The sequence below is a fragment of the Topomyia yanbarensis genome, chromosome 1, assembly GCF_030247195.1.
Source record: "Topomyia yanbarensis strain Yona2022 chromosome 1, ASM3024719v1, whole genome shotgun sequence".
NCBI lineage: Eukaryota > Metazoa > Arthropoda > Insecta > Diptera > Culicidae > Topomyia > Topomyia yanbarensis.
Genome location: NC_080670.1, coordinates 210,656,046 through 210,675,890, shown reverse-complemented (window position 1 = coordinate 210,675,890; position 19,845 = coordinate 210,656,046). Strand labels below are relative to the sequence as shown.

The following is a 19,845-nucleotide window of genomic DNA, read 5'->3' as shown; positions in this document are numbered from 1 at the left end:
ATCCAATGTGAGTTCCTCCATTTACGAGGAAAAAGTTATATTTCGCACCGCTTGTTCTGAACATATTTCCCGTCGACAAAGTCTTGATTGAATGAAGGCTGGTGTGTAGTTTGGGGGTCATTCGGATCATCAAAGCTAGCAATTAATACGCATTCCTCAACAGCCTTTATTTGAAAATGTAATAAAATATGTAAGACACTGGCGTTTACATGTGATTCTCATCCCTCCCTCCTATACAATGCGGCAAGTTCTACAGTATGTTCTATGACTATACTGCTCACTATGAACTGTTTCTGTGGGAGAGACGACAAATAGCTGTTCTGTGATGGATATACAAAGACGTTGCTTCAGTGGATGATTAAACTAGCATTTTTTTTGAATTGATATCTGTTGGGTTACTTTACCTTCAGTTGACAATGTTCAATTGTACGTACTTTATTATATTGTAATATCTAAGCGTGACATTATGATGGAATGTGATGAGAAAAATTTAGATTGAAAAAAAAAACTCCAACAATAGAGTAGTAGGACACATATATCCGGGGGAAGGATCGTAACTGGAGAAGATAAATGATTCGAAATGCATTCTCACAATTGCAGGACAATATATGTAGATACGCCTTTGTTGCTTTCCGTTTTGGTGCGCGATTATCACAAATTGGTGTAAATATAGCTAATTTTTTTCCTACTTCAATATTAGTCAAAACTTGAAAAATCGAATGAATTCCATCTGTTCTAGCACAGAAGTAAGTTTTGTTTAATAGCATAGAAAGAGTCGAAAAGTTTTACGGTAATATTTAAAGAGCACAACAATGTGAAAAGTTCTGAAAGGAGGTGTCTTAACGGATAAATTTAGAATAGCGGTTATTTGAATACGATTCAATTACTATGTTAGGTGTTTCCACTGGTTCAATAATCGATGGCTTTTTCCACTAAACTTTCAGTTGGAATTGAGCTATCACGTCGTTTTGCGTCAGCCATCGTTTAACTGACTGACACACGTGTACGGTTAAATATGGGTAAGTCCGGACAAGTTGGACTGTATCATGTTCAAAAGAAATCACTAGTCTCTGAAAGACCTATATGGAGGGGGGAAATAGATCGTGGTTATTAGCAAACAATAGTTCAGTCGCAAATCTACGAATTTATTGATCGAATGTAAGAAAAAAGCAAAATCGAAAAGATGATCGCTTATACTCTGCTTCGGGAAACTTGCTTACAAATTCAAAACTAATGGTGATAAGATAAGAAAGATTATATATGCGAGAGCGCAAAATGTATAGGGATTGTACATTTGGGTTAGTCGCCCCGCAATCATGCAATGCATTCCTTCGTTTGGCCTGTGATGTTCTATTTTACTTGAGGAAAATTGCAGAAAGAAATAGTAAAGTCTTTAGAGCGCTATATATTGCTGCCTTACTGATTTGTGAAGTGAAATCTACTTCAGTCAGGGGGGGAAAAACCGATGCTTCGTGGCGAATCTGTGATATTTTGTGTTTCTCGAAATGGTAAGTCGAACCGTATCATGACCATAAAAGTACAAAACCTTATCGAAAATCATGCAGAAAAATGGATGTTCCAAATGAAAATCATCGAATAGGTGCCCGTAAGTTGTTAAGCATATTTATAGTGCTCGGAAAGTCAACGATGAAAGGAAATGGCAATGAAAGCGTAATAGTAATGGCAATTTAAGTGTTTTTGTATGTGGATACTGAAATGTGAAATGAGCTGTATTTTTTATATTATATCTTGTTTAGTTCACTCTGCTTTGTTCTGCCATTTTTAACTTGCTAGCGTTGATTGATGGTACCGCCAACGACAGAAATTAGTGATAGAATGCTGATTTGTCTATCATTATTCCACTACATTGTAATTAAATAAATTTACGTTGAAATAATTGTTCGATCACAATATTCACATTTTAATAACATTATTCTGACATTTGAAAAATATTTTCTTGTGTTTATTTAATGCATTTCGCTTTCACATCATCTGTAACGACGAATAACGAGTTGCTTTCGAAAAATGATTAAATGAAAGACCGAAACGTTGGGTATAGTAGTATCGGAGTTCGGGAGTCGCCAAAACTAAAGTGTGCTATTTTATTAGTCACCTAGCCGCCCTTTCTGAGACTGGGAAGCGATACTGTCAGTCCTTGCATGCTAACTTTGATCTTCACAGAAATAAGTAAACCATTACTTTTTGGGTGACAAGTAAATATTATAATATGCGCGTAAAGACAGCTTTATCAGGTAGATAAACCATGCACATGTATTCTTTTTTCTTCTGTTAAAATGATGGATAAGTCAATACATTTGATCAGTGTTTGAGACAAATTTAACGTTCCGATCGGACAAGAACAAAGCAAAGGGAAGCTGTAATATGTTCGACGCGCAAATTTTCGTAAATCGCGGTTACGACATATACCTACATATCTAATCCTTGCGTTTCGCATTAGCTTACTTTCTGTTACATTTTAGAAGGGTAGAATTTGATAGTTGTTTAAAGAGTTAGCGATAGCTACTTACAATCATAGGCTTTTTGTGTGTTGCATTTATTTGCTGAGTAGACTTAGTTACATCTATAGAGACCGATTCCCGTTTGACAAACAGTTCCATCATAGTCTCCACGCGGCAAAACGCGTAAAGTCCCTATACTAACTATAAAGCATAAATATGAATATCGCATCTTTCTTCGTCCTCATTTCTACCACGTGCCTAATCAACTGTACAGGTTACTCTTTCCTTTTCTGTGTCTAGTTTGTTCCGTAATCCACAATATGCTGTAGTTTTTGATATGAAATTTTATGTCTCTGCTTAGAATGATAGCTAGCTTAAGTAACGTCAGTATTTAAAGTGCTGATTTTTTTTGTGTGTTGTTGAGTTTCATTTATGATAAATCGGTGAGCTTTCATTTCACTTTTGTTGTCACAGTACGGGGGATCGCTACGGATGGTCTAAGTTGAGAGGTTGACTGAAGGTTTAGATACGTGATAAGCGCAGTTTTAAAAACGGAGATAGGCTCGGATTTTTGCTTTCGCTGGTTTCAACTGTTGAATGTATTACGCCCTGTTTCGATTTGCCCCCGAAAATAGGTATATTTTGTTTATAATCAATACAAGCATTTTTACACATACACAGATAAATGCCTGATCTTTTGTATTTATTTTTTGCTTATCAATATTCGGTAACAATTTAAGTTTTTATTATTTTTAATTATGCTGCCCTTAAACATTATGTACCATCTAAATATGCGTGCCACTTTTTAATATAAAAAGTTGCGAATAATGTTTTGTATTGACAGTTTGCTCACTCGATTATTTAATTTTTACGAAACTATGGCAAAAGGCTTTTTATGCTCGTCTTTTTTTCGCGTTCATCTTAAACCGATGACTAACTAACTAAGTAGGCGTGGATCAGTTTCTACTTCTTTCGAATAACAAATTATGCAACCAATTAGACTTTTCCTGTGTAAACTCAGTTTTCTTGCCGGCCGTTTCCGTCCATTACTCACATTTTGCCCTGAAGTGGTTTGTTTTGCCTCCAATTTGGTCGATTTGTTTCCCCCCCAGATCCAAACGTCAAAATGGATCAATAACAAAGCAGCTGAATAAGATTATAGACAATTCCCTATCGCATTTCAACTAATAATCGTCAATGATCTTTTCCAGCTGCAATCGAAGACGCCTCTTGAGACGATTTTGGATGCTTTGGTCATTTGAGCGGAAGGGAGACGCGATCATTTTCTTTATATTAATCGCTTATTAGAGGTGTACTATAGAAAAAGAAATGTCATCGGCGAAATAGACGTCCAGACAAAGTTGGAATGCAAATCGAACCTGCAGCAGCTCGAAGAAGTTTGTAACAAAGAAGAACTGCGATCTTCGTACGGATCGGTATTCGGTGCAGACTAATATATTGACGGTGTAAGGGTACCATCCAAATATTGATGCTGTAGAATTCAAATGGGATTGACATATTGTGACAGTTTTGGTAATATTTATAATGGTAACATGTTTATCTCATGTAGGGTTCGCCTCCGGTTCGCTATACGTCAGTCTCATTTCTTTAATCGGAAGTTCTAGTTCAAACAGGAATCCCCTCACAGCAGATCATAATTCACTGTACGAGAAATTATTCCTCGGCGGACACTGATAACGTGCCAAGACGCCTTCGGTTCGTACTTAATGGTAAAGAGGGCGGAAACCACGAAACGGATTAAACAAATCGTCGAGAGTAGAAAAAACACTAACAGCCGGATCACTGTTACAGTTAATTTGAAAATCGATGTGCAAATTTAGTTCAGTCACTGTCATCATGTACGTACTTTTTGTACATTCCGTCGCTTTATTGTCGCGCTTATAATAAAATCTCACATTGCGGGCGTCTGAAAGGCGCATCAAATATAGCCGCAGTTGCTTCGCAAGCAGATTTCAGTGGAGCTTTATTTTTCTGCCAGCTGTGTGCTTTTCGAAAGCTTCAAGGAAAAAGCTGCCTATAAATTTATATAGGCGGCTGTCACGCGCTTATCTCAATTGAGCTTTCATATTCTGGTTGCAGTTGAAAACTGGAAAATCCAACCAGCGACAATCGTATTTTTTTCTGGTTCTAAACATTGGAATCACGTCGAAAGTAGTGCGCTGTTTTCGTACAATGGTGTGCTATCCAGCGCACTACTTCCGACATCATGGATTAGCACTAAACAGGAGAAAAACGGATTGTCGCTGGATGGATTTTCCAGCTTTCAACTGCAACCAGAATATAATCGCATATCGAGCGATTATCCTGCAAGGCACAATAACCAATAACCCACACTACTTTTACAGTAAACGGCAAGTTACGGCGGGTAGCTTAGAACAAAGTTTCAATAACCAACAGATCACCAGCAGCTAGTTTAACCCGCCTAGCCGCCTGTTCGTTTGCTGGGTAGTTTAACGAGCCTAACCGTCTTTTCGTTTACTGGGTAACATTTTCGCCGTATGCTTTCTTGAAAATTGCACCTTCCAATGAATTTTCTGAAATACTACAAAAGCACCCAGTAAACGAAATGGCGACTGGGTAGGTTAAAATACAGGCTGGCGAGCGGCAGGCTATTGAAGCTTTGTTCTAGGCTACCTGCCGTATATTGTAAAAATAGTGTGGGTATGATCGATAACGAAAGGGGAGAAAGTCACTTTACAGAAAAAAAAAACAAACGACGGCACAAGGATGCCAAGTGCACAGATTAATCTGTTTTACCGATTTTCAATGTGCTGCACAGATTTTTAAAACCGCACAAATCTCCACGGTTTTCTGTTTTAATGCACAGATTTCCAAGTGAAACGAAAAGCGATGGAAAAGTACCGTTCTCAGAAATTCGAAGCCGACCCTCAGCGAAAGGGGTCCTCATAACGCATTGATGCAAAACTTCTGGCAAGGAGCTGATCCGGAACTTTATTCGAGGGCTTCTTTTTTATTCGAGAGCTACGTCGGATTTGTTTGGTGCAAAAACATTTTCCATGGAAATGGAGTACACCGGCTAACGTTGGCTGCGCCGCATGTCAGCATAGAATTGCAGTCAATGAGGCTGCGAGCGAATAGCGCTAGGATGTATTGAGAAACGTGGGACGCGATTTCGACAGCCAGCATAGTAAACAGCATGTTGGTGAAAAATACATAGAATCAAGCAAGTGAGCGCTGCCCATGTGCAGCCACTAGTGTAAAGCTGTGAGGAACACAACTATAGAGGTTTAAAGTTCCTAAGTTGGTAAAGTTCGTCCTTTATCCTCCTGGGACAGATATGCGGATAAAATGGTAACCTTCACCTCCATTGTTTAAATCTATCAGTTCTCCCAAAAAGAGATAGATTGGTTCGGCTGGCTCAATAATTTGACAGTTTCGCTGGTTCAAGATGGCGTCTCCGCACATCTCTCCCTGGAGGATAACTAGTTAAGCTCATATTTTTTATGTTTTTGTATGGAAACCCGAAATTCCGTTAGGAGCACCTGTCAAAAGGGTCCGCCGGGCAAACGAGAACCCAAATAGTGGGGAAACCCCTACTTACGGGTTCAAGATAAAAGTGTGCTGGAAGAGCTAAGCCTGCAAGCATTTAACTTGAAACGAGTGCAAGTCAGCTAGTGTAAGAGGAGAAAGGCTGATTTGGCCCAGAAAGGAAGCGTTTAGGAAGTAGAAAAGTAAGGGAAAATGTAGCAGTGTGGAATATGAAAAGTATCTAGGAGCGAGAAAGAAAATATGATGAAGGCAAAAAGGTAACGTGAGATTCTAAAAGTTTAAACACTCGTTGAACTGAATAAAATGTCTTATTTTGTACACTATTTGGACGAATGCACTCCAAAAGGCATAGGTACGGGGATTCGAAAAATACTACGGATATCAAAAAGCCCAAGCCAGCATTTGCCAAAAAATCGACTGCGAAAGATCAAGTTCCCCATCGGAATGTAGCACCAAGGTTTCACATTGCACACGTTTTTAGCCAATCATACCATGATAATGAAAAAAGGCAAATCTCATTAAATACGACCGTAATTTAATTCAGATCGCATGGCTGGGTTTGAATCCTTTCCTAATCGCATTTTGTGGTTTACTTCTACGCCCAAGTTTACCTTTCCTCGGTCCGGACAAATTCTTCTGGTAAGTTCAATTGAAAAAATGGAGATAAATTGTGTCCAAATTAAACGGAAACTCGGTTTCGATTACAACACTCGTTTACCGTTTTTGAGAAACCTGAATAGACCTTCAAACCTGTCAACAGCCAAGGCAAAGCCTACTGTTGCATAATTTGCTATTAACGACAGCGAAAAACTAAAACTCCGAAACAAATAATTCTCTCATACTACGTTCACACGTGAACATGGTATCAGATGCAGAGCAATACAAAATCGATTTACGCTAAACTATTTTACTTACTTTTTTGTGTCTCGGTCTCGGCAATGAATACTTCCGGCACGCATGGATTCCGAGAGATGGCGAGAAGCAGTGTGTATGGTGAAATATAATACGGCGTGCAGCTTTTTTCCTTGCCTAGTCGTTGCAACAAAGTAGCACAGATAAGCTTGTTTTTAATGTAATACCATGTTCACACTACAGAGTTAAAACATGTTATAATAATTAGCAACAAGAAAAATGTCATCAAGATAGCGTTAAAACACGTTTTAACTCGTAGTGTGAACGTAGTATAAGATCATATTTTTTGAACAATTTTGTAATCTCACTCACAAAAAATGTATCATTTCCTCATACCAACTAAACACTACAGTCTTCATGATGAACATTCTCTTTGGTATAGTAAACAAATAGTTTTTTCTTCTGGCGACAATTGGGGCAATTTTTGCTCTATTTAACAACTGCGAATCGAACTGTTTATTATTTTCGCTTTTTTCCCAATTCATTATTTGTTTCGTGTTTGCTTATACAAAAATTACAATCTCAACAATTGCGTTTGGTTTTCAGTTGGCTCTAATATTCGCGAAGTATTTGTTTTATCTTATTGTACCAATCGATTATTCCTGCCTATAAACCCTAGTCCGATTTATCACATTTCATTTCACATTTTTTTTAAATAGCGATCGAATAAATGTATCAGCGAGCTTCGAATAAACTAATTGGAAGATGTGTCGTGTGGTGTCGCTGCCGTCGCAACTAACCAGGTGCATTATGGGATTTGAATGCTGCCAATTAACAAGCCTTAATCAAAGCAACCGCTTACTATTTGCATATGTACGCCCACTAGGACCAAAACAGCGCTTATTTTGATAGTGAATAGTGGGGGGGTTGGTGTAGAAGCGGTCATTTTATTTGTTGTGATCGATCCTTAGTAGTACCGCACGGAATCCTCCGGGAATACCTTCCCTCAAATTCGCTTGATGGTGTTGCCGGTGAAAAAGATCGACATCCGGCGGCTGAAGGTCATTGGTTCTTCCTCGGAATCATCATCGTCGTAGTCGTTGTAGTTATACCGACTCCCGGCACCGTACGGCGATGTGTAGCGACGGTTGTAATGGTAACCGTTGTGCGAGCTCACAGTACCGTTACCGACCGGCTGGAAGGCTAAGGTCCGCGGTATTGGTGGTGACAGCGAACTTTGACCCTGATCGTCCGAGTCGCAGAAGCCCGGATTCAGGATTATGTTCGGCACCAGCTCCAGACTGTCGAGTTCTTCCTCTTTTTCTGTGTGCGTGTGATGTATTGGTTGTTTGGTTGAATAGGTGTGGTTCAATTTTTTTCAGTGTACGTTGTTTTTGTAATTTTGGAAGATTATGAGTAGACAGGCAGGCAAACGAATTGTATATTGTTTTGGTTTATTTTTTATTTGTTCCGTGAGCGACAGGCAGAAGTGTTAAAAGAGTTTAGGAAAAAATCTATTAGAAGAAAATATAGCATATATGTTGGACTATTGGCGGACAATTGTAAGCTTTTCTATCGTTATCAATAGCACACTACAATTGACAATACAACAAAATATGCTACTTCTAATGAAAAATGGCTTATTACTAACAAATCCAATTTTAATTTTTCTCATTTTAAAGCGAAAGCGTTACATTTCGATCACCAACCACGTCCTCACAATCAAAAGCAACTTCTTTTTGAAAAATTGAGAATTCTCTCAAAAACTACTATTTTATAAGCCATTTTCCTACACACGCTAACTCAGATACGATATCATATGACCGTTAAAAACATAATATAGCTCTATATTGACTTGTGTTTTCCGGTATCTAGGTTACACTCGTAAGCTGTGAATATTTTGTGTGCGTACCAAGCCTTCGTTGCTTTGTGCTTGATCGTGAATGTATTTTTTGAAGTTGTTGCAACATTTTTTACTAGTGCTAGAAAAAGCGATCAAAAACTACTGCTAGTGAAAAGGATTTCTCCGTGAAAAGAAAACGCAAAAGTGTGTGCCAAAACCACGCAAGCTGCATCTAAAAATTACTACACGAACTTGTCATTTATTAAAACATTCGAAAAATTTGTCCCTTGTAAACGTCACTACGATACAAAAAAAATCATAACACACAAACAAACGAACAAGCAGAAAAACTATTAACACGCGCAGAAATTCAAACTACCAGTACCGATTGGTTCGCGACACTCCTTGTACAGCACGATGCACGTGCCGAGCGATAGGATGACGAGCGTCCCCATGACGACACCGACTGCTGCGATCCAGACGCGAGTGTCAAAGTTCTGCGCATCGATCATTATCCGTCGTATCAGATCTGGGTATACACGGTGAAACGAAAGTCACCATTCAAAATCAAACTGACAGGACAAACACACGGAACAGATGAAAATATTGCAGTCGCTTACCTTTTTCCTCCATATCGGGAGACGTGGTGGCAGTAATGGTCATTACATCACCGGATCCGAGTGCATTGTTAGCCCAAATCCGGAACTCGTAGGTAGTGTTCGGGATCAGGTGGTAAATCTCCAACTGTCGCTACGGTTGTCATAATTTTAACACACAAACAAAACACAAATTAAGGAAGGAAGCTAACAAATGATCGAAACCCCTACTCACCGCATTCGGACTAATGTGCCGCGGGTCAATGGTTTCCCACGGTTCCTCCGGGTCTTCATCGGTCATGCGCAGTTTGCGCATTTCCGAGGTGAAATCACGAATCGCGTACCCGCCAGTCCGGTTCGGCATAACTTCCCAAACCAGCACGGCTATGATGGTGGAGGCACGCACGAAAAAATTGGACACTGCATACGGTGGTCTCCGTACCTTAACGTTGACCCGTCGGATTTCCACGTACGAGTCGGGTGCTGGCTGCTGTGAAGTTGGTGGCGAACTTTCACCCGTCTGACCATCATCCTCGGTGCTTGTGTTGTAGCTGTCATTGCGGGAGTTGCCGAACAGCAGCCCACTGGTGTTGGTAGCGTTTCTGAGGTCATCATCACCGGTGGAATACGGAACCATTTCCGAGCAGGTGTACAGACCAGCATCGCTGGTGGTCAGGTTTGTGAGCTGCAGCGATCCGTCACTCTGAAATGATGGAATTGTGTTATTGGGGTGGGATTGTGGCTGAATTATCTGTAGGTGAAAAGATGAATTTTATGTCTCAAAGCAATTCCGTCATATTCAAGGTTTACCCGAGAACAGATAAAATACGAAATTGAGTGAAGTGTCGTTAAGAATGTAATCGCAAATAGACGAATATCACTTTAACTCCACTTCACTGTATCGAAAAAATACATATTTCGCTCAATATTTGCATCCCTTTTCTGTATCTATATCCAGAGACAAATCAAAACAAAAATTTGGCATGAAAAACAAACGTTTATCGCAATCAAATTAATTTCAACCACTTCCAATCTAGCCAGCATCTATTTAACCCGCCTAGTCGCCATTCCGTTCACTGGGAAAGAGTAGAATTCTGGGCACCCTATATGCTTCGCAGCCGTCATCGATCATCGCACACAAACACGATCCGACTTTTTTTCGTTCAGTTCATCAGCGGTCGCGTCCGGTCTTGGTTCGGTTTGATTCTTTAAAATCATTTTCGCACCGTAACAAATTGTAATCCCGTTAAGATGAAAATGAAACTCTAATTTCTGTAGACTTTTTATCACGAATCGGTATTGTGAATGTAGTGAATGTTTTCAATTGGCTTTGCCTATCGAAAAGTGGTACGTGTGTGGGGCGTCCAACTGTAGTGCAATGCAAAAAGCTTGGCTGAAAAAATCCCATTATGGATTAAAAAAAAGGTCAAACCGTGGAACCAATTAGCAGGTTCAAAATCAGTGTAAAAGCAGAGAATAGGTGCTGTGTTTGGGATCAGGTGTGAAAATGTGTGTGAATAACGCCGAAACCATTTTGCACGCGCAACATGTTTGAACGTGAGCTGTAACCGAAGAAGTTCTCTGTAAGCGGCGGAGCGGAGAAAAAAGAGGCTCTTTTGTTGTTGGTGGGTGAATTTGTTGAAGAAGTGAATAATGGTTGGTTGGTGAAAATAATGGTGATGTTGGCGATTATTGGTGTCAGCTATATGCAGAATCATTTTTTAGTTAGAAGCAAATAGTTTACTTGCAAATCTTAGTGTAAAATATCATACAGGCAAAAATAGTTTATATAGTGAAGAAATGTGAAGAGAGTTCTGAAAGCAGAGTATGTGTTGGTGTGTGTGTTTTTACTACTCTAAAGCGGGCCTTACACGTTCAATATTTTTGTCAATACTAGAGAGTATTGACAAAAGTATTGTACGTGTAATGGAAAAAAGTTGTATTGACGATGTGGATTTCAAACGGGACTGAAATATTGTAACAATATCGTCAATACTGGTATTGACAAAAATATTGAACGTGTAAGGGCCGCTTAAGAGAAATACGTAGAGAAACCATATATTTGAAGCAGACCGCTCTGATGTTACTTCATACAGGTAAATATAACAATACGATTTTATCAGTCCCTGGTGTGTTTTTGGATATCAATACTTGGGCATATTTTTTCATTGATGAAAGCTTTTAAGATATTCATCGTCAGTTTCTAGATTTAATCTAATGACCATTTTTTATAATGTAAAAAAATTCTCTTAAGGAGGTCGTTCTCTACAAAAATTTAAAATCAATGTTTTTTTTTTGGATTTCTTGCATCCATAGGATGTAAAATATGTTTTCGCGAAATAATTCACACGCATTCGGCTTCACTCGTCAGTAAGAGGCTATTAAATAAAAAACAAATAATTTTCATCGAATAACAAATTGAATAAAAACAATTTAGTTCCAATAACGATTAGTCACGATGACAGGAGGATTAGAGAAGTAGGAGACAACGCTCTTACAATTTTTGTTATCGTACCAGAGATTTCTGAGAAAAACGAAACTTCAAGAAATCAGGAAACTTATTTTAATATGAAAGAACCTGGAATTTTCAGAGAATGTGAATTCAAATCAAGGATGAACTTCAAACGATAATTTGTTATTTTTTTACAAATTCAAAGTGTATATCCAACAATTTTTCTTCTAGAAAAAATCTAAACGGGGACTTTCTTATGTTTACTATTACTTACAAAAACTAAGATATCGAATATGCGGTTGGTAGGAAGATATTTCAGCGGTCTTGTAATGATTCGCCTGATCGCAAGCCGAGTTCAAGTTATCAGTTGACTTGCAGGACGTCCTTCGTGATCACCGCAAGCCTCAGTAGAAAGTAAAGTTTCAGAGAAAGAGCTTTATCTCCGCTAGTTAATAATACTTTTTAAAAATAATGCTTATTTTCACTGAAAAATCTACTACTGAAAATCATAACACCGTTAGAACTGCCTCGCTCTACATACTATCGTGTATTTTGTCTTGTTAGAGTTTATAGTCTGTCCGATTCTCGTTTTTTTCAAAAAGCAAAACTGCCTCTTCCACTGCTTTACGATCAACGCTAATGATGTCGATGTCGTCCGTGAGTTCAATATACTTGTTATGATGGTTCCGTTTCGTTACACATCAGATCTTCGTAGCGCATCTTCGAGCGCTATGTTGAAAGATATATTAGAGAGTACATCGCCCTGCTTCAATTCATCTCACGCCACGAACCAGTCGGATGTTTCTCCTGTTATTTTTACCCATCCAGTGAAATACGAATAAGCTTAATGAGTTTCGTTGGAAAGCCATGTTCAAGCATTATTCGCCACAGTTCGTTTCGATTCACTGAATCGAATGCTGCATTGAAATCCACATACCGATGGTGAGTCCGCAGGTTATATTTCCGGAACTTGTCCTTGGGTATACATTTGGTCCGTCGTTGATCGCCCTTCTCGAAAACTGCTTTGATATTCGCTAATAAAGGACTCAGCCAACCGGCGCAGTCGTTATGTTTCGATAGTTGTTACACTCGAGTTTGTGGCCCTTCTCGAAGATATTTTTTTTCACATGGACTTCCGTCTTATAGAAGTTCTACCGTCGATTCCTAACGGCCTTACCGTTTTTAGCCCTCGAGAAACTACAGCTGGTCTATTTCGCCATGCCCGCATTTCTTACGTCGATGAAGTTTTTTACTGAGTTATCATAAGCTCACTATATCGTTCTCTGTTCTGACGTCTAAACGCTACAAGCATTCGGCTTCTGGCTTGGTTTTTCTCGTCCATCGCTCTTTGGCACTCAACATAGAATCAGCCGTTCTGCTGGTTTCACCCTGTGCTATACGAAACTTCTGCGGGTGTGTAACTGACTCGACTTTCGATTCTCGGAATGTCCTGATATCAATGACATTGGAAATATGTTAACCGTACATAAATATTCGAATGATCTTCTTCCACGTAAAATAGATGCTACCTCTCGCTGCAGCAACATTTATCAACCTTAGGTCGTTGTCGTTGGTGGTTGAGTAGAAGTTCTTCATGGCAATAGCCCGACGAAATAATTCTTTCCTCGTGACCTGTGCATTTGTGTCTCCAATGATGAATTTTACATCATGTTTTGGGTAGTCACCGTAGGTCTTGTCTAGACGCTCGTAGAATTCATCTTTCACGTCATTGGATTTGTCGTTGGTTGGCGCGAAAAACATCGGAAATGGTGAGTGAAGCTAAGCAATAGTGTGAAAAAAATTCCCCCCAGAGGCGAGATTCGAACTCGCAACCTTTGAGACTCCGGCCCAATGCACTAACCCTTATGCTATCCCTGGGTATGGTGGCATCCCAGAAAGAACATATGATTATCCCATTGGCGACGGTGATCGTACCCTGCCTTCAAAGCGAGAATCACACACAACGGCAGCTGATCACTCCAACACATTTGATCTATTTAATTTCCCCGCTAGATGCCAAGGCCCGGGTTTTTATTATCGTCTGATGTCTAATTTTTAGTTCATTACCCATCGTACTTCGGTGGGTGACAGAGCTAATGAAGACTGTCGATATTCTGGTCCCTTGCCCAGTGAACAGAGGTATGACGGGAGCGAACCCGTCCGTTCGAATTAAACTAATAATTCAGGAGTGATCAGCTGCCGTTGTGTGTGATTCTCGCTTTGAAGGCAGGGTACGATCACCGTCGCCAATGGGATAATCATATGTTCTTTCTGGGATGTCACCATACCCAGGGATAGCATAAGGGTTAGTGCATTGGGCCGGAGTCTCAAAGGTTGCGAGTTCGAATCTCGCCTCTGGGGGGAATTTTTTTCACACGATTGCTTAGCTTCACTCACCATTTCCGATCGTTTTTCCCCGTTGGATACCACCAGTCCTAAATAGGGTATTGGCACTTAAGCCAAAAGACCAAAAATTGAATTATTAGCGAAAAACATGCTTTTTATTTCCATTACTCAGATCACTCGTCATCCTTCATATCATATTTCCTCGCTTGAGCGAGGAACCCGCAGTTGGATTTACTGCACGGAATCCTCTTCCTCCTGTGTGGCGCCATCGAACTACCTGAAGGCCTGCGATATCCACCAACACGATTTGCAGCTCCCGAGCAAATTGGGCGGTTTTTGTTGGTTCCAACAGAGCTGTGCCGTTCTAAGTACCGAGTTTTCAGTCAGATTTCGTTAAACATTACCGTATCCGTTGCCAATTGTTTCATCCTGTATTTATTATTACATTTTCGTGGATGTTTGGTTTTTATTTGACATGCCGAATTACCAGGGCTGCGACACCTAGCCTCGTGATGGGGTACCATCTTGGATATAGCTGATGAGGAGCCGCATTTCTTCTTCAGTTGCCCGTTTTGGGATAGACGGTGTTTGGAGCCGCTCCTAACATGGAGAATAGACGTTACTCCACTTTCCCCTTCCTGGTCAGCATACGATCAAAGATCTCACCGGGGTTGCTTATCAGATCTTCTCTAAGATTGACTGGGCTGGCAATTCCCATATCTGTTCAATGAACGATGAATGGATGGTAAAAAAATACAAAATAAAATAATAAAACTAAATGCCCTTCTAACGATTCTAGAAAAGCGAGTAACAGATGTAGCGACTCTGATTTTCCTGTGTCAATTTGAAACTTCAGTCTAGTTGTTACTGGTACTGAGTCATTGTCGATAATAACTTTAGACAAATAAAAATGAAGCAATTAGTTTCGAAAAAATTATTTCTCTTTGCGCTCCGACTGATTGCAGATCGGGCACGTGGGTATCTGTCCTCGTTAGGTACATAATGTGGTCGTAGGGAAAGCTGGGATCAGAGTCGGAAAATGTTTTTTTCATTTGCCAAAATCTGGCGAAACTGACGAAAGAACGAAGCTTCTTTCCATACCACAAGCACTTTGTGAAATCGAAAATGAGACAACGGGCTAGGACAAAGCAATCATGTAGCGGAGCGTTTTCATTATTCTCTCCGCATGCTCGTTTTCGCTTTGAGATTCAGAATGAGATTGGTAACTTCGATGTTGAGCTTACTGCTGGGGAAACGCAAATACACTAGTAATGATATTTATTTGTCGATGCTCAATTCTGTAGATTTGCGAGCTAATGATGGTATTGTAAGACAGAAGCCTGATCGGTGTGCATATTTCTCATTTTAACTATGTTCTAGTTGCATTATTAGATGCACATTGCATTAATTTCATTTAATGAATGAGAATCGCAAATTACTGAGCATGCATCAAAACGAAATTGAAATTTCGGATTGTCATAGGAAAACGAAAGTCGCTGCTGCTGCTACTCGTTTTCGTAAAATCGAGAGAGGAGGGGACATCGCCTTTACTGTTTTATTTTTTCATGCATTTAGCGACGAAAGAGGCAAGGAAAGGACGAAGATGAATTCTCTGAATTTCGTCGTTCATTGAATAGGTATGAGAATTTTAGGGTCTGGCTGGGATGAAATTTTGACAGGTCAAAAACATAACGGACTCCATCTCTCCGTAAATGTGACATGATGCTTGCAATGAACTTATCGGAAGTACGTAGTGAAGGAACGTGTAGTCGTAAAACGTGTTCTAGGTTGCTAACCACAATAAATCTTCCATCCTCTGTTAAACTTTTAAACATTATCAGAACAGAATTTCGGATGTGACGGAACTCCCGCAATCTAAAGCCCTATTGTAATCTCCAAGTATATTTTGCTGAGCGAACAGAAGGGCGGGCACGGCAATATTTAAAATCAATAGCCACTGTGTAGAACAGAAGTGTATTTACACTTTATTGCGGAGCCTTATTCATCTGGAACGAACAACAAACAAACGAGCGCCAAAGCAAAAATTAAAATACCAGCGCCTTATCTCTTACATCAGTGTGAGGTGACTATGGACGACGGAAAAATGGTTTTAATTTAGATAAATTTAGAAAATAGAGGAATTTGGTTTTAAAAAGAGACCCTCTGTACCATAATACAGAAACTTAACTGTTAGATTTTTTTTTCTCTTTTCTAGTTAACCTGCAAAGCTTACTAGTTTGAACTTCCAACAAATAACAACTCCCGTATTCACATTATTCCAGTTCAGATCTCTAAAAATAACCCAACCCAAGCGTTGCTCTACAATTGATTTAGCAACATCGATCTATGTACGTTCCATTTTCACCTAAAGGTTAACGTCTTGTTGGCCAGCACGGTACAACAATAGTGGTTATTGATACTTAGCTAAAAATACACACAGCCAAAGGTATGGGGATAAATTTTATGGGTAAAACTTCCGACATAATGGTCATAACAGAGGTGTTTATTACATAAAGCTACAACAGAATATAGACTCCAAACGGGACGATAAACTGCGATATGCGGAGCGAGGGAAGTAAGGGATCACTTCACATCTACCATGTACATATTTTTATACTGAATTTCCGCAAGTTTGTGTTCATTATTATTTCATTGCGGTCGACTAAAGTCAAAAGCTGGAAGAAAACATGCTCCACTGTAATTAATTGGGCTTCTGAACGTGAAGGATCAAAAAGGGTTCAACTTTTCCGTCCCATCTTCAGCAGGGCTTGATATTTGGGAAACAAAAAAGGAAGTCCTCCTCACTTTAATAAAAACGAAAATTTCGAACTTTATAGCAATAACAATTTGGCCCAGACGAAGTTCATTTGCATACATTTTTGCCAAGCCATTGAATTTCCTATCCACGGACCATCGAGCATCGAGAAAGAAAATCAATTTCACCGATATGTTAGTGATGCTCTAAGCTGCAATATAGCAGCACTGGATATTAAACCGAGATAATCTGGACTGCCCTTGTGCTCCTGCTGGATTATAGGTACACCATCGAAACGGAATAATGTTTTCATTTGCATACATATTTATGAGGAAAAGCAGAGTAAATATACGGGATCAAGCGTTGCAGCCAAAAATGTTCAACATTCAAAGTGAAGCCCGATATTGCAAATAAGTCAAATGTAAACAAACAAGTTCGTTTTATTTGTCAACTGTCTATGTTGATTTGTATTTTTTTACCTCAACGTTTCTTGCTTTCCGTATGTTGTATCCAATACTGATGTTCTATAAAGACACATTCATTGAATGCTCCAGTTGACATTCCAATAACATAATCCAGTCATAGAAATCAACTAATGCTTTCTACACTTGACATTGAGTGGTGCGATTTTATGGATTTTATACGATGATTCGAGTTCAGGACCACCTGTTTATTACGGCGAAGGAGCGTGCACGCTTACTACGACCGTGACTGATGCTTGTTTCGCGTGGCGAAACGGTAGAACCAGAGAAAGGTATTTGTGAGATTGTTTTGACAGAAATCCGGTAGCAAACCGGTGAAGAACTTATACCACGGAAGGAAGATAATAGATCGTAGAAAAACACCTTTTATTGAAAATTGATTGATTCCTTTTTCGCTATACTTTTCTTTCCATGTTTTTACACCGATAGATAACTGTTCTTATTATTGGCCCTTGATTGGAAAATCACAGCAGGAACAATACGGTGTGCTAAAAAGAGTGACAAACGATCCGTTTGACCTGATATTCTCCGGATTTGTTTGTTCCTCCGTTATGTCACGAACCTAATCAACGGGAAGTCACCTTTCGCATCGAAAAACTTTCCGTTTGAATACGACCTCCTCTTTGCCTTCTATTTTTTTTCTATTTGTTCAAATCACGTTTGTTGTACGGTGGTGATGTCCACTGGACACGCTAGCACAGACAATGCAGACGTTGGATATCTTTTTTCGTGAAACCGTGAAACATTAACCGGTATTGAAGTTCGTTCAATCTGTTGGTGACATAAAATATCAAACGACACTTCATGGCGGAAATTGGTCCTACATTTTAGGCGGTACAATAAAGATATTTTTAGTCTGTTCAATCTGTGCTGATGTCCCGCACCTAGCATCGACGACAAAGACAAGATAAAAGGAAAAATTTCCACCGATTTGTTATTGCCTTTTCCTGTCCTACTTTTGTTTAGTTTGTTTCCAGCCTGGAGCGGTTTGCAGCAAATTTTTTCTTGCCTAGGATAAAAATGGATACCGCGGCAAGGATTTGTTTGTTGTTACCTATTTTGATAACGTTCTACTTTTTCTGCTAAGTGATTACGTAAAACAGTTTGCCTTAAGTTCGAGTCAGCAGGACCAAGCTGCCCGAATTTATATGATTGGATGCTCTGCCCTCTGACGGTGCGTCATAGCTCCATTGGGAACGTTTTCTAAAATTTGGTAGATTGAATCATGGATTGCTTTCTGCAGCGAGCGAGGCGATGTTACTGACTTTGAAACCCTTTAAATATGGACACAGCGTCAAGTCACGAAGTATTCTTTTTGATTCTTCATAATCGTTTCAAATCAATGGCTGCTTTGTTAAATTATAAGCAAATAACTCTAATAAAGTCGCGGTGCATTTAGCTACAACAAAAGAAATATCTTTGTTATTGTCTAGATGACTTCGTAATTTTTACGACTTGAAATTCCCTGGAAACGGATTGTTGACAATTATTCCACTATTCTATTCACAGGACTAATTAATAAACTAAATGGCCTGTCACTCTGCTGAATGGGTTTTTAAAAGAGGCGTCGTATCATCTTGCATATCGTCGTTTTATAACCAACTCGTTTAGGCCAGGCGTCATTAGATGACGAATCATTGTTTTGTCCAGCACCGTATGCAAAATTATAGGTTCTTGTACTCAGTTCACATTTCACCTCACTCGGAATGACAGCAGCCAATTAATACGGTCAGCTACATGTATGTACTATGCAACTAGAACATGAGCCCTGCACGGTTAACAGGCTATCACTCACTCACATGAATATGGCGCATGGACAACGTCTCTTTGGGAGGCTTGACGTGGTTATGTTGTGAATCCTTCTCTACAGTGCATTTCCGAGAGATTTCGTGCAGTCGATCTTGACGTTTGTTTAACGGTATTTTCGACGCATGCTTAGATTATGGTTTATAAGCGAAGAGTCGACAAACTTATGGTTACGGCGTATAAGCCAAATTCATTTTCAGGGGAAATTCCGGACGCACTTTTCCTTACCAATTACAGCTGTTGATAGTAACCAATAGAGAAAAAATCTTTCGGTGGCTGCTGTGAACAGTGTGCGGCCATTGGCGGATCATTTGAAATGTCCCCTTGAAGAGAATTTTGACAATTGGTTTATAAGCCGTAAACATAAGTTTGTCGAGATATGGACGCTGAATATCTGTATAACAATTCGACATTACAATTTATTGTTCAACGGAAAAGTTGATACGTAAATCCCGCGACCCTTTTAGGACCCGGAAAAATAATATATATATAGAACCCAAGTAACCATAAGCATTAAGCCATTGCACTATATTGGCTATACATTTGCACTAATGTTGCATTGAAACTCCATTACAGCATTAACAACGCAATAAAGCTCTTTATTAGCATCAATAATGCATAACTGCACAGCCGACATATAGCATTATAGCTTGCTCTACATGCGTATATAAAGCTGATATAACGCATACATGCTTCAAGGATCTTTAAAGCATGTAAGCTTTA

The 19,845-nt window shown here is 39.4% G+C and overlaps 2 protein-coding genes across 2 annotated transcripts in view; one reads left to right on the top strand and one right to left on the bottom strand.

The window, feature by feature from the left end:
* Positions 1 to 146: 146 nt before the first annotated feature.
* Positions 147 to 10,499, bottom strand: LOC131676210 (uncharacterized). Its single transcript, XM_058955332.1, has 5 exons — positions 10,425 to 10,499; positions 9,517 to 10,032; positions 9,306 to 9,435; positions 9,071 to 9,214; positions 147 to 8,165 (listed from the first exon to the last, which is right to left on the bottom strand). Exons 1-5 carry the CDS (start codon positions 10,497 to 10,499, stop codon positions 7,849 to 7,851), a joined length of 1,182 nt encoding a protein of 393 aa, XP_058811315.1. The 3' UTR covers positions 147 to 7,848.
* A 451-nt stretch (positions 10,500 to 10,950) lies between these two features.
* The window catches only part of LOC131690804 (cytochrome P450 307a1), a 377,105-nt gene continuing 368,210 nt past the window's right edge, over positions 10,951 to 19,845 (top strand). The window contains exons 1-2 of the mRNA XM_058976833.1: positions 10,951 to 11,116; positions 11,319 to 11,377. Of these exons, the coding sequence (XP_058832816.1) occupies positions 11,362 to 11,377 (16 nt within the window). The 5' untranslated portion in view covers positions 10,951 to 11,116; positions 11,319 to 11,361. The remainder of the gene's footprint in view (positions 11,117 to 11,318; positions 11,378 to 19,845) is intronic.

Coding starts and splice junctions, on each gene's coding strand:
- LOC131676210 (XM_058955332.1), bottom strand. CDS start 10,499: ATGATTTTAAAGAATCAAACCGAACCAAGACCGGACGCGACCGCTGAT. Junction 9,436..9,516: donor GGCACATTAGTCCGAATGCG/GTGAGTAGGGGT, acceptor TGACAACCGTAG/CGACAGTTGGAGATTTACCA. Junction 8,166..9,070: donor GGAGTGTCGCGAACCAATCG/GTACTGGTAGTT, acceptor ACACGCACACAG/AAAAAGAGGAAGAACTCGAC.